Here is a 15034-nt window from a genome sequence, read left to right as displayed (position 1 = left end):
CAATGAGGCGTGTAATCTCATTTAGACAGCTCATGCCTGCTACACAACAGAACATGGATGCCAGGAATTATACCAAGATAATCCACCGCATCCCTGAAACAGTAGCTTTAATTGATTTGGCCCTTTTCCTGACATTAAAATGACAATTTTTTATTTTGAAGAATAAGAATATACTTAATTCTGTGCACAATAATCAGACATGTTATGCTGTTATATTTCACACAGGTCAAAATTTCAAAATTTACTTAATTTCTAAACTTACATGAATGTGATGACTGATACCATGGATTTTTATGACACAAAAAATTTATTGGGACTTTGGAGAGAAATAAACCTTTCCAATCAGAGGGATTGGAATACCCGTCGTCTTTCAACAGCGGTATAAAATCTACGTAGCAATAAGCACCTTCTATCATATTACTCATTTATGTAAAATAAATTTGTGTTTATAGCTTTATATCTATAAAAGTTATAAATAATTTGCTTATTTATGTTTATTTTATCTTGTCTGTCAGACATAAGGTCCAAGGGGGTGGGGATGTCTGTCTGTGGTATCCCAGGCACCTAGATCAGGGCCTGGACTTTTAGAGATGTTTTAAAGGGAAAAGAGAAAAAAAATGCCATGGCACACGAACAACCCCTCATTCACCTCTTTAGAAACAAATTAAATAAACGGTGAGACAATGTCAGTGGGATCCCGTATACATTTGCTGGCTTTTGGGAGAGACCTGAACAACTGGCCTGGCTACGCACAAGGAATTAAGTCATCTGAAATTACAGGCAGTAAAAATCTCACCACAGGGTTTTTAATGGTAAAGGCAGTATAAACAAAAGCGAGGAATCTATTAAAACCTCATTTTTCCATGTTGTTTTTAACAACTTATTCCTCATAAATCAAAATAGCCAAAAGGTCAGTTCTTGACAAAAAATTTAGCTTGAACTTGCAGCTCATTACATGAGCTTCTTTTCTTATTAAATTTGCTGGCCTGTTTATCTTCTCTCTCCCCAGTTGTCAGTCTCTCCCTCTTTACGGGCTTCTCCCTCTCAGCCAGGAAACAAGCTCGAGTCTCGCTCATCCTCGGACTCTGCGTCCTACTACAGCCCCATCCTCTCTTTTTCTGCTTCTTTTTAGCCAAGCCCCTGAGATCTGGCTTCTGCTGCTACTTCTCCATGGAAACTACCGACAGTTACCAATGAACTGTGCAATCCATAGGGTAATCTTTAGACCTTATCTCCTGGGATCTATAGGAATGTGGACTGCTCCACTCCGTCTTCCTAGGTCCTGTCTTCTCTAGGTCTCCATAAAACACACCTTCTAGGTGCTCTCCTTCTATAAACATGCCTCCCTTCCCTCTCTGCTCCCTCGCCCTTCCTTGGCCTGGTCCTTAGAAGTTGGGGGTCCAGGTTCTTTCTTTCACTCTGTACGCTCTCCATTCAGGACCTCATTCATTCCCATGGTTCTGACCCCTCTGGTCTTCCGTGAGTCACTACCTCTGGCCTTCCCTTGACCCTGGCCTGTCTATACTCAGGATGTCCAACAGACGCCTACACTCAACAGCCCAAACAGAGCTCATGATCTCTGCCTTGGCCTGACCCTCCTCTTCTCCCCCAGTCGGCTCTCCAGGTGGGGTTATCACCACCCATTTCCCAGATATGGCACTAGGCACTCCCTTCTGTGCACTCCGCCCAGTAGCTCTTGACTCTGGTCTCTCCCCTCTGCTCTCACTGGGCTGTCCGAGTTCAGGTCCACTTCATTTCCTCCTCGGGCTACTGTCATCATTTCTCAACTGGTCTCTTCTCTCTAGATTGGATGTTCTCTAATCCATTCACCACACTGCAGTCAGTCTTTCTAAAATGCACTCTGATCTCGTCCCCTCTCTTCTTGCTTGAAACTGATGAGTGGCTTTCAAAATCCAAGCAGCTTGCTTGGATGCCCTGCCTGTTCACAGGCTTCTGAGGGGTTTCAAGGAGCACGTATGTGGTCACTGGCCTACAAACGCCTTAGGGTACAATACAAGGCCTTCCAAGACTGACTTCTGCCTCTCTGCCTGTCTGTGACCATCTCAAACTTTCCCCCTTCCCTGCACGTTGTATTAGCCAAACTGACTACTACATAATCTCTCAAATGCATCATTGTATTTTATGCCTCTAAGCCAATGCGTATGATATTTCCTTGGCCTGTAATGCCGTCTGCTTGCCAACTGCAACGTCAACTATTCATCTGCTTTGCAAATGTCTACTCTTCTTTCAAACTGCAGCTCAGACATCAACTTCTCTGGGAAGTCTTTTCTGATACTCCTGGCCCAGTAACTGATTACTCCCTGATCTTCCATCCCATACAGAGAATGTGCTTTTTAAAAATTGTATCATAATCATAGGATTGCACAGATTTATTACTAGACAATGAAACTTTGATGGGAGAGGCTGTTTAATTCACCTCCGTATTCCTAGGATCCAATCACAGTGCCTGGCAATACAGGTGGCACTCAAATCTTGGTTGAAGTGAATAATAAATTTTAGTTTGCCAAGAAGAAAATTAATTTATCAAAAAGGTTTTCCTTGAGTCCTTCCACTGTTTCAGGCACAATGCAAGGATGTGACTAAGTCTGTTTCAGATAAATGGATTTTCCAAAACATGATTCACAAAGATTACGCGTAAAGGTGTGCCCCGATTCAAACTCTCAACAACTGATACATGTAGCACTCAAGCTACTGATACATGTAACATTCAAGCTACAAAATACCACCATCACCACCACCAGAAAACAACTTACGGCAATTATCTGTATTAGAAGTTATTCCACCCATATTTAATTTCTTTGGGAAATTTTACATACACAGGGTATGTAAAGTATTATGATTCATCTAAGCATCTTCACATTTGCCCTACGTTTATTTATACCTACACTATTTTAGATAAATACACTGTTTTAAAGATATTCTAGAATTTACTTTTATACGTAACTGAACTTAGCCCAGAGTAATTTTGAGCTACAAATTTAGCATCAATAATTTTGATTCTAAATTACACTAGAATTTAAAAAGTAAGAACACTTGGAGCAGAAATGATCACACATGTCATGACTGACTATCACATGGTACCTGAGAAGAGAGGGAGAGTGAGCTCGGGGTACATCCTGGCCAGTTCGCACGACAAGAGGGCTAGTGACACACTGTACAGGGGCGGCAACGGGCCGTGTGTTCCATAGAGAATACTTCCTGGTCTTTGTTCAGCTACTTTCTTCGAGTACACAAAAAGCTTTGCTTCAAGGATCTATAAAGAAGTAGTAGGAAAGTAATAAACAGTATGAAACAACATTGGCTTGCTATCTCAGGAGTATTTATATTGAATAAAGTTTTGTAATAAAAACTAATGAACAAATATTTTAATATTGTATTAAAGGTAAAGCATCGGCTGCTTCCTATGTTTACAGAAGATTATGTGTTTTCTCACTCATCATATCCACCGGTGAGATGCAGAAATAAATAAATACGTCTCAATAAATAGCAATCCAGTAGATCAACTACCATTTCTATTTTCTGTGCTCGAGGAGGGAAATTTCAACGTAGTCAAGGATACATGCCTGCATGAGCTGCATGGAGAGTTCATAAATCTCTCTGTTGGTGTCAGAAGCCTTGAATAGAACGAGGTTTAACAATGTCACTATGTCAAAGGGATAGTTCCTAAAAAAAAAATAAACAGCATAGTTTAGGAGACAGCCTGGCTAGTAATCTTGATAAATCACTACCTCTCAAAATTCTACATGGTACACTGACCTCGGTCACACTTACTAAAGACATTCCCAAGCCCATGTGGCCATTCCCCCACCCGCCTCATTCTTCTGCTGTTTATTAGCAGGTGAAGGGAAATAGCTCTATTTTGGGTTAAAACTGAATATAGTCACACCAGGATAAATGAACACAAAAGTCTATCTACTGCAAATAGAGTTCAATGAAAACCAAATACAAGAGGAAAAGAAGAAGACAATATGTCTAAATTTCTCAACAGCTCACTGACTTACTATTTTCATTCAATCTATCTAAATTTATTAAACACCAAACATCTATCAGAAACGACTGCAAAGTACAGATGATACTAAGTTAGTAAGGCTGGTGCCCTCTCCTAAGGAAGGCTTACGGTTTAGTTAGGGAGACAAACTATACAGTCTAGTTATGATGAGCTGCGGTGGGATTATCCACAGCATGAAACAGAATCCCGACAAGGGACACCTACATCAGACTTGGAGTTAGAGGAGGCTTTTTGAAGGAGGAAAGAAGTAAACTAAGCCCTGAAGCGCCAACAGACATGGTAATTGTTAGCAAGGCCATGGAAGGGGCAGCATGGTGCAGAGAGAACACCATTTTGAAAGGTTATATATGAAAATACCTCTCCCCCGTTACACAGAATTTTAAACATAAATGTAATTATACTACCTACATGTATTGTTTGGGGATTCGCTTTTTCACTGGACGGTGAGGCTCAGGCTTTCTAGTAGCTGGACTGTGTTCCATAGTATGGACGTACCATAAATAACCACTCTTGTAGTGGATGTTGTGGTGTGCCACTTAGATCCCCCTTCAGGACTGAGGCACTCAGTCTCCCACTACAGTGCTGCAGTCTGATACCTTTGGTTGAATAGCCCTCTGGGAATTGCCTAGGCCAACCTCATGCCTAGTCCCCAGGAGCACCCCTGTGGGATTGGCTGAGGTTTCTTTCCTCTGCCCAGTCCTGTTTCCCTCACTTCCCCACAGATGTTGATCGCAAGGGCATTCCCTCATAAATTTCCTGGACTCAAATCTCCACCTCAGAGTCTTGCTTCCTGGGGAAGCCAAACTCTGACATGTGTTGACGGACATTTAAAGGTTACTTTCATTTTTTTCACTATGATAATACCACAAACACCACATGTGCAAGAATTTCTTTAGAACAGATTTCTAGAAGAGGTCATGCAGGGTCAAAGGGCACATTAAAATTCTGGTAGATACTGCTATATTGCCCTGCAAAGTGGCTTTACCAATTAGCACTCCCAAATGATTGCTTTCCTAGAACTTTAATTTTAAGTGAGCAAAAATGCATGAGGCTGATGTGTTAGGTGAGACACTGGGCAAAGCCCCCAAATAATGGTGGTGAGGATGATGATAAACAATGGATGACACTTACGTTATGATGTGCTTACTTTGTGCTAGTTATTGTACCAAGTCCTTCATCTAGATTTGTTATTTAATCTTCACAACAAGCTTGTGAGGCTTAAAGAAGTTAAGTACTTGCCAAAGGTTAGGGAGAAGTAGTGGAGTCTAGATTCCATCCTGGATTTGTATGACTCCAAAGAATTCAAACACTTATCCACAGTGCTATCAGCCTCTTGGACACCTCACAATAGATCATTTCATGGCCAGGCTAATTTGGAATTCTTACAAACTGCAGTATCTGGAAACAGACCTTTCTGACTGTGAAAATAGAAAGGTAACTTTCTTCTGAGCCCCATAGTAGCAGAGACATCTTACCTACATTGCTTTCTCTGACACTGGGATTTAATACATATGTTTTTAATATAAGTAAACACTGGAAACTACTAAGGATCACTGGGGATTTAAAGGCAGTAGAAGGGTAGACAAAGCCTCCCTCTTCTGCAGGGCTATGCACTTGACCGAGTAATTAGGGAATTCAATTCGCTGCTGAAGACTGAGCTACAGAGTTTAAGGGGAACAGCATTGAAAGAAATAACACAGATACAGAAAATGAAAGAAACCCAGAGAAGGAAAAAATTAGAAAGCTCTCAAATGAGTACAAGAGCATAAATAAAACATCTGTACTTAGATGTTTAAAATAGGCTTAGAAACCAAATGTCACATTTTTCAGTATTTAATTATTCAATGTAGGCAGTGGAAGGGTAAAAGAAATAAAGACAGCTGTGCTCATACAGAACAAAAATAAAATGGTAGGGCTTCCCTGGTGGCGCACTGGTTGGGAGTCCGCCTGCAGATGTGGGGGGCGCGGGTTCGTGCCCCCATCTGGGAAGATCCCACATGCCGCGGAGCGGCTGGGCCCGTGGGCCATGGCCGCTGAGCCTGCGCGTCCGGAGCCTGTGCTCCGCGGCGGGAGAGGCCACAACAGTGAGAGGCCCACGCACCGCAAAAAAAAAAAAAAAAAAAAAAAAAAAAAAAAAAAAAGGTAAAATGAATATGAAAGGTAAATATGGTTCAGAAAGTAAACAAGAAATAAAACTGTTTTTTCAATCAGAAAGAGAGGAGATTTTGAAGAATTTGAGAAATACCCACTAGCTCTGGCTTAGAACTAAATGACGAAGCTCAGAATAATTTTATTCTAAAGAGAAGCAGATTTTACCAGCTGACATGATTACATCATAGCTCTTTGCCTCCAATAGCTGTTGAATAATAACAGTGTTTACAGGGTGCTTGTCATGTGCTAGACCTTAGGTCAAGAGATTGGTTTTATGTAATTCTTACCCTAACCCTATTATCACTCCTATTTCACAAATGAGTAAGCATTTAGTAACTTGTTCAAGAGCACACAGCTTAATGAGAGGCAGAGCTAGAATTCAAACTCAAGACAGTATGTTTCCAGAGCCCAAATTCCCAAGTTCTGTGCTCTCCTGAAATTCTCCAGCTGAGTGACACAACCAAATGAGGCTCTATGTCACCAGATAGGGAGTATGACTGAGATTCATGAATCAGAAGCTTCCCTTGTCTTCCTTGGCAATAGATGGATGCTATTCCCTTAAGAAATGTGGGGCATTTACTTTTAAAGATTCAAGTTTGCAGCGCCTGATTTAAATTAGCAAAGATTTATAGACAGTTAAGGCAAGGCAGACGTGCAAAGAACAATGACAACAAAAACCACCTCCAAAAAGAAACCCAACAAAATTCTTTAAAAATTAAAACTTTGATCTTGCATGTAATTCTAAGGCATCTATTAACTATATTCTAGTCGTATGTTACAGAGTAAGAGTAAAAACAATGGCATTCTTAAGTATTTAATTAAATATGAAGAGAATTCTGTTGAGTGAAGCTAGTGATTGGAAGCGGTCTATACTTTTAATATAGAGCATATTATTTACCTTGATTTATAACCTTGGAAAGCCATTTAATCTCTTTCTCAATTTCCCTATCTCTTCCAAACTGATATAACTTGGAGTTGAGGGGAAAATTAATAAGAACACATACAGAACCCAAACAGTTATTTGAACTAATGCTGCCTGACAGGTGAGCTATTTTCTTTTGTGCTAAATTATAGTACTGAGCTGCATTTAATAGATTTTAATCAAATATGAAACATACCTTATGAAAAATGCTTCAAAACTAATATTATTAGTTCTACCATCACTTTCTACTTTTATACTCACTTCCCCTGGTCCTATTCACTTTCCACTCTGACTTCCAAATCTCTCAACGTCACCAGAGTCAGATCCTAGTTATAGTTACAGTTATAGTTTTGACTGGAGACCAGCAAGTTCGCAACACACGCACGTACACACACACACACAGAGTCATTTGGAGAAATAAACTGAAAAGAAAAATGCAGAGAACCATTTTCCCCATTATCACAGCTCTTGAATATAAGGATTGACATATTAACTACGTAAAAATTGCTTTAGTTCTAAAACTAAAGGTAGAAAATTTTAATCCACAAGAGCATTTTTAAAATGTGAAGTCTTTTAGGTATTTTAAGGTCAGTTATAAGTGGTTCCTAAATAAATGAGTCTGCTTATAAACTGTCATATTCCTACAAAAATAAATACAGCGTATGATCATTCTCATTTGACAAGGAAGAGGTAATTCTTTTCTTTACAGGAAGAATTCTTCACTTTAGGGTATGTCTTGTTGCAGGAGTTATTGCACAGACACCTTGTTTGAGGAATTTAAAATATGATCCAGTTTATGTATGATATTTTAGGAACAGATCATTTCATAAATTATTTAGGTGTTTTTTAGAAGCAAACTTGCAAAAAACAAAGTCTAAAACACCAGAATTGCTTTTGAAAAAAGTACTGAAAACTGAAGTGCGAGGACTGTGCAAACAAATCTGGAGGCTTATCCAGATGACACAGACTGAGAACTTACGGGAAAAGAGGGCAAATTTAAGCCACAGCTGAAACGTTAAATTCTGAACGTGCCCTGTGATGAGAAACGACCACCATTTGCGGTCACATGTTGGCTACTGCCTTGGCAGGAGGTTGCAGCCATGGCATTGCCTGGCCCTCTGACCTTCCCTCTGAACAGATGAGTGTTGTGAAGTAAGCTGATAGGCGGTATGTGTTTAAGAAATCAAAATATTTTAGGATGCTATCTTAAAAAATCTACTCTAAACATAGAGGGCTTTATATCCTAATGTTTTTGTGACTGAGATATTATTGGAATTGAGACTATATTGCTAAAGTCATAAAACATTTATTTGTGCTCCCTAAAAAAAATACCTAGATTTATCCAGAGGAATGCAGTGTGATATTTTATGAGAGGGCCATGCAATGAAATAAATGTGACTAGGATAGTTCAAACCAAGTTCACTGGGAGAAGGGCAGTGAAGAGAGCAAACTTTTATTACTCTCATTTTTGTCAAATGAATCTATGGTCTAAGTCATAGATTCTAAATACATTTTTAAAAATCAAAGAACAGAAATTTATTTTTAGAATGCTGAAATACCTGAAAATAAAACAACACTCCAGAGAAAGAGACTCTTATAAAAAATGTTATTTTGGTAATATCCAATAGGATAAATAAATTACTTAGTATTGCTAACATCAAGAAATAAACCAATGGAAAATCAGACAGTTTAGATTACGTTCATCTGATATGACTTTTATGGAAATTAACATATATATATAATAAAAATTTTACTATTAAGATTATGGAAAACGAAAGCTTTAGACATGAAATGTTATCTACTATCTTTATAAAAGAAAGAAAAATATTAAAGAGAAACTTGCCTCTTTAAAAAGCATGTTCATTTTAGGTTGATTGAAAGTAGATGTCTTCTAAAATACTGTTCTTATTCATTTAGAACCATAACAGGTTGGAATTTACAACTAATTTACATTTATTCCCTTCACCCTGTAGCTCAAGATAGCTATTTAAAATGCAATATTTAATTAAAAGGGACAATCAACAGCCTATATCAGTCCTTTCAAAAATAAACTTGATGACATAAATCACAGCAAGATCCTTTTTGACCCACCTCCTAGAGAAATGGAAATAAAAACAAAAATAAACAAATGGGACCTAATGAAACTTCAAAGCTTTTGCACAGCAAAAGAAACCATAAACAAGACGAAAAGACAACCCTCAGAATGGGAGAAAATATTTGCATATATTTTGAAGCAACTGACATAGGATTAATCTCCAACATTTACAAGCAGCTCATGCAGCTCAGTATAAAAAAACAACCCAGTCCAAAAATGGGCAGAAGACCTAAATAGACGTTTCTCCAAAGAAGACATACAGATTGCCAACAAACACATGAAAGGATGCTCAACATCACTGATCATTAGAGAAATGCAAATCAAAACCACAATGAGGTATCACCTCACACCAGTCAGAATGGCCATCATCAAAAAATCTACAAACAATAAATGCTGGAGAGGGTGTGGAGAAAAGGGAACCCTCGTGCACTGTTGGTAGGAATGTAAATTGATACAGCCACTGTGGAGAACAGTATGAAGGTTCCTTAAAAAACTAAAAATAGAACCACCATATGATCCAGCAATCCCACTACTGGGCATATACCCTGAGAAAACCATAATGCAAAAAGAGTCATGTACCACAATGTTCATTGCAGCATTATTTACCATAGCCAGGACATTGAACCAACCTAAATGCCCATTGACAGATGAATGGATAAAGAAGATGTGGCACATATATACAGTGGAATATTACTCAGCCATAAAAAGAAACGAAACTGAGTTATTTGTAGTGAGGTGGATGGATGTAGAGTCTATCATACAGAGTGAAGTAAGTCAAAAAGAGAAAAACAAATACCGTATGCTAACACATATATATGGAATCTAAAAAAAAAAAAAGGTCATGAAGAACCTAGGGGCAAGACAGGAATAAAGACACAGATGTAGAGAATGGACTTGAGGACACGGGGAGTGGGAAGGGTAAGCTGGGACGAAGTGAGAGAGTGGCATGGACATATATACACTACCAAATGTAAAATAGATAGCTAGTGGGAAGCAGCCGCATAGCACAGGGAGATCAGCTCGGTGCTTTGTGACCACCTAGAGGGGTGGGATAGGGAGGGTGAGAGGGAGACGCAAGAGAGAGGAGATATGGGGATGTATGTATATGTATAGCTGATTCACTTTGTTATAAAGCAGAAACTAACACACCATTGTAAAGCAATTATACTCCAATAAAGATGTTAAAAAAATAAAATAAAATAAACTTGAGCTGCCTTCTCTGGATTTCTAGTACATGATAAGCTCTTTCTTGGGAGTAGCTTTTGCAATATGGGGAGGCTTCATTAACCCTTTCGTCTTAGTTATGAAAAAACTTTCAATAAATTATAGAACTGAAATACTCCACTGAATGACTAATTTACATAGCTAGGGCACTGATTTTAAAAGTACAATCCATGGAATCCCAGGAGACACATTTTCCTTTCTTTTTTTCTTTTCTCAAGGTTTGGGCAAGAGAAATTTAACATTTTTAGGTTGCTTCCGGAGTTTAGTTTGGTCTCAAAATGGCTGAAGTGCTTACAGTTCATACCTTTCACAAACACTTCTAGAAATTCCTTTAAGGTATCTTTACCATTTTCAAATCCTGCTCTAATACTTCATTATAAATTTCCAGGCAATTAAAAAAAATTTCCAGTCTATAACTACAAACCATTCTCCCAGTAGAATGAAAAAACAACGTAGCTGTAAACTTAGAGGGAATAGGCTATCTGCTGGGGAAAAAGAGGCCATTTTGTATTTCCTTAGAATTTACTCTGTTCAAATATCTGCAAAAACAGTCAGCTCTCAATTATTCATACGATGAAGAGTAACCTTAATGGCACTTGCCGCTGCCCAGTACCTTCCACTTAAAGAATTCATACCTGCTTCCACACACAGTTGCTATGGCTTTGAAGCAGCCGGATGCGAGTTGGTAGGAACCAGTGTAGCATCGGTCAATTGCCCAATTGAAAAGATTTATTTGGTCAGGATTTAGTTCCAATAGCAAGACAACAACTTCACAGCCAAGTTGATGAACCTGAACACATGGAGGAAAGCAATCATTCACGCTTAATGAAAGATTATTCAAGGGAAAGACACAAAATCAAGCGTAGCGAATATCAATTGTGTAAAAGGAAAGCGAACACTAAACATTTATCTTGATTAGTTTTTATTCCAGGAATTCCTCTTTAAGAGGATGCAATGTTGCAACTGAAAACTGAAATGTACAAACTAAAGTTGACTCAGTGTAAATCTGTCATATAGGCTCCACTCATTCTCGATTTTTAACTCTGAAAAGGTGATAAAGACTTCATTGGCAATGTTTCTTTTTTGTATTTAAAATATTTTTGAAAAATACATGTATTTGGTTTAAAAAATTTAAATATATGAAAGGATAGCCTTCATGAATGCAAAGTCGTTTAAGGAAAAAGATCAGAGGGAATATGTTTATGAGGCTTAATTACTAAATATATGGTGTACAGCTTAGCTGGCAATCTTTTAAAAAGAAATACAATATCAATAAGCTCTTTTTGATCAGAGACTTTCATATGAAAAGATTATCATACTAGATAGAATTAATAGGATCATTAACTGATGATTCTTGAAGCTACTGTTAAATACTGGATGGTCCCATTTGTCCAGGACAAGCCTGGTGTCTGGAGGCTATATTCCCCTCAGAAAGTAACATTTTCCTGCCTCTTCCTGAAGTTGTCCATTCTCCTGCCAGTAGCAACAAGGTGGAGAAGGAAAGATTATGCCTTGTTTGTTCTTATATTATAGGGTATGGGCCCAGATGGGAGCTATATTCTTTTCCGTTTTTTTTTTTTTTTTTTGCTTTTTTTTAAACTAAAAATCTTTATTGTGTACCAAAATTACCATTTTTTAAAATTAATTTTTATTGGAGTATAGTTGGGGAGCTATATTCTAATTGGATGGTCAAATATCATCAACCTAGTTCCCCATGGGCTTAAGTACTTAGAAGCAGATAAAAGCTGGTGATACTATTGCAAAGGACTTAAAAATAACATCTCATTAAAAACTTAGTTCAACTTGAAAGAAAGTCAGCAAGTTTTTATTGTGCTTTAGAAACTTTATAAAATGTAGATAGTATATAATTCACAAGTAAATGGTGAGTTATGTTAACTAAACACACTAGTGTGAATACCAGAAGAAACCAGATCACCAGCACCACTGAAGCCTGCTCTGTGTATTCTCTTCATCACTAGCCTCTCTTCCTCAAAAGCAACCACTATCTGGATTTCTACCACCATTGGTTAGTTTGAGCTGTTTTGAACTCTGTGTAAATAGAATTATAGAGTATATAATTTTGTGTCTTTCTTTCACTCAACTTATGTTTAAAAGTCATCAACATTTATTCGTTTTCATTGTTGTATAGTATTCTAATTTATGATTGCTCCACAATTTATTCATTCTACTACTGATGAACATCTGGGTTGTTTCCAGCTTTTGACTTCATAATACTGCTTTGAATATTTCTATACATGTCTTACATTGCACATACTGGATAACCTCTTTTGTAAATTGCTTGTTTAAGTCTCTTGCTCATTTTTCTATGAGTGTCTTTACCTTATTTATTTGTAGAGGTCCTTTATGTATTCTAGATAAGAACTCTGTTGGCTTTATGTTGCAAATCTTTTTTTACTCTACAGCTAGCCTGTTTACACTCTTAATTGTGTCTTTTGGCGAACAGAAGTTATTAATTAGTCTCCCCTTATGGTTAGTAATTTTTGCATCCTATTTAATAAATCTTTCCCTAACCCCAGGGATTAAAATAGCCTTCTGTTTTATTTTCTAGAAACTTCAGTTTTTCAGCTTTCACAAACTATTAGATCTACAAACTATTTTTTTTTCAATTTTTATTTTATATTGGAGTATAGTTGATTAACAATGTTGTGTTAGTTTCAGGTGTACAGCAGGGTGATTCAGTTATACATATTCATGTATCTATTCTTTTTCAAATTCTTTTCCCATGTAGGTTATTACAGAGCATTGAGCAGAGTTCCCTGTGCTGTACCGTAGGTCCTTGTTGGTTATCTATTTTAAATATAGCAGTATGTACATGTCAATCCCAAACTCCCAATCTATCCCTCCCACCCCCCATAACCATAAATTCGTTCTCTAAGTCTGTGAGTCTGTTTCTGTATAAACCATTTCTTCTTTTTCACTCATGATATCTTATTTTTTCTCTTCTAAAACACTGGCTAGGATCTTTAGTAGAATGTTGATAGAAGTAATGAAAATGGGCTTCCTTGGTCATTCTAGTCTCAGAGAACACTTTCAATGTTCACGATTTAGTGTGATGTTTACTACTGTTTTTTTTTTTGTTTTTAAAGACACCCTTTATCAAACTAAGGAAATTCTTTTTTATTCTTAGTTTCATTAGTTTCTCTTATGAATGAATGTAGAATTTTATTAATGCTTTTTCTGCATCTATTGAAATGATCAGATGATATTTCCTTCTTGCGACTTTAATATAATTAATATACAAATGAATTGAACGACATTTGAATATTAAACCAATCTTGTAGTTCTTGAATAATCCCCACTTGATCATGATGAATCATCTTTTTAATATATCACTGAATTCAATTTTCTAATATTTTGTTTAAAGTTTCTGTATCTATGTTCATGAATGAATTTGCCTTTTAACTGTCTTTCTTGTTAAATTCTTGTCAGGTTTTAGTATGCGGGTCTCATAAAACATGTTGAGATATGTTTCCTCTTCATCTGTTTTCTCTTTGAGGATTTGCATTAAATCAATCCAATCTGTTCCTTAAATGCTGAATTAATCCATAAAGCCATCTGGTCCTAAAGTTTTCTTTGTGGGAAGACCTTCAATTATAGATTAATTTTCTTTTTTACTTATATGACTTCTGATTTTCTTTTCTTCTTGTGCTGTGTTTTTCTAGGAATTTGTCTATTTTATCTAAATTTTGAAGTTTATTGGCACAAAGATGTTCATATGCTCTCTTATTTTTAATATCTGTAGCATCTGTAGTGATGTCCCTTACATTTCTGAGGTTGGTGACATACACCTTATCTCTCTTAATCAGACTTGCCACGGATATACTAATTTTGTTAGTCTTTTAACAGATTCAACTTTTGGTTTAAATGATCATTTCCAGTAATTTTTTCTCTTTAATTAGCTTCTGCTCTTATCTCTATTATTTCTTCAATGTACTTTGAGTTTGATATGCTATTCTTTTTGTAACTTCTTGAAATGGATGCATAGGTCATTAGCCTTTTTTCTTTCCAATATATGCATTTAAGGCCATATTCTAAGCAAGGTTTTATTTAAAACCCACAAGTTTAGTGTGTAGTGGTTTCATTATTCTTCAGTTAAAGATATTTTTCACTTTATATTTATTCTTTGACTCATTGGTTATCTGGAAGAGCATTTCTTAATTATCTTTTTTATTACTGATTATTGGTTTAATGCCATTGTGATCAAAGAACAGAGCCTGTATCTTTCAATCATCTGAACTTTGTGGAGACTTGCCTTATAGCCTAGTTTATAGTCAATTTTGGTAAATGTTACTGTGTTTTTTATCCTGATGCATCATAGTGTAATGTGAACAACACATAAGCCTACAGTTCTGTGGCTGATGTGTGAAGAGACTGTGCTGTGAACAATGCTTAGACAGGTCAGTAACCCAACTGAGGCAGGATAACCAAGACATTTAAAAACAAAGTATTTTTGGCTAGTACTTACTCGTAAATCTTGACAAGCCAGAATGTTGTCAAGCCACTTATACAGGTAGCCATCTGGGGAAAGGCCCACATTGTCAAACACTGGGCCACAGCACAACACTGCTGACATTGCCTGATGACAAAACAG

The 15034-nt window shown here is 37.1% G+C and overlaps 1 protein-coding gene across 2 annotated transcripts in view; it reads right to left on the bottom strand.

Annotated features, from left to right (window-relative positions):
• Positions 1-15034, bottom strand: part of FRY (FRY microtubule binding protein) — a gene marked incomplete at its 5' end in the record, with an annotated part of 329047 nt that overhangs the window by 81656 nt on the left and 232357 nt on the right. For both annotated transcript variants that reach the window (XM_082859749.1, XM_082859750.1), the window contains 4 exons: positions 3103-3274; positions 3585-3684; positions 11058-11212; positions 14909-15019. In XM_082859749.1, the coding sequence (XP_082715875.1) occupies positions 3103-3274; positions 3585-3684; positions 11058-11212; positions 14909-15019 (538 nt within the window). The remainder of the gene's footprint in view (positions 1-3102; positions 3275-3584; positions 3685-11057; positions 11213-14908; positions 15020-15034) is intronic.

Source organism: Leucopleurus acutus (genome assembly GCF_964270905.1).
Source record: "Leucopleurus acutus genome assembly, chromosome: 18".
NCBI lineage: Eukaryota > Metazoa > Chordata > Mammalia > Artiodactyla > Delphinidae > Leucopleurus > Leucopleurus acutus.
The sequence above is the reverse complement of the archived record's forward strand: the minus strand, read 5'-3'. Positions and strand labels throughout refer to the sequence as shown.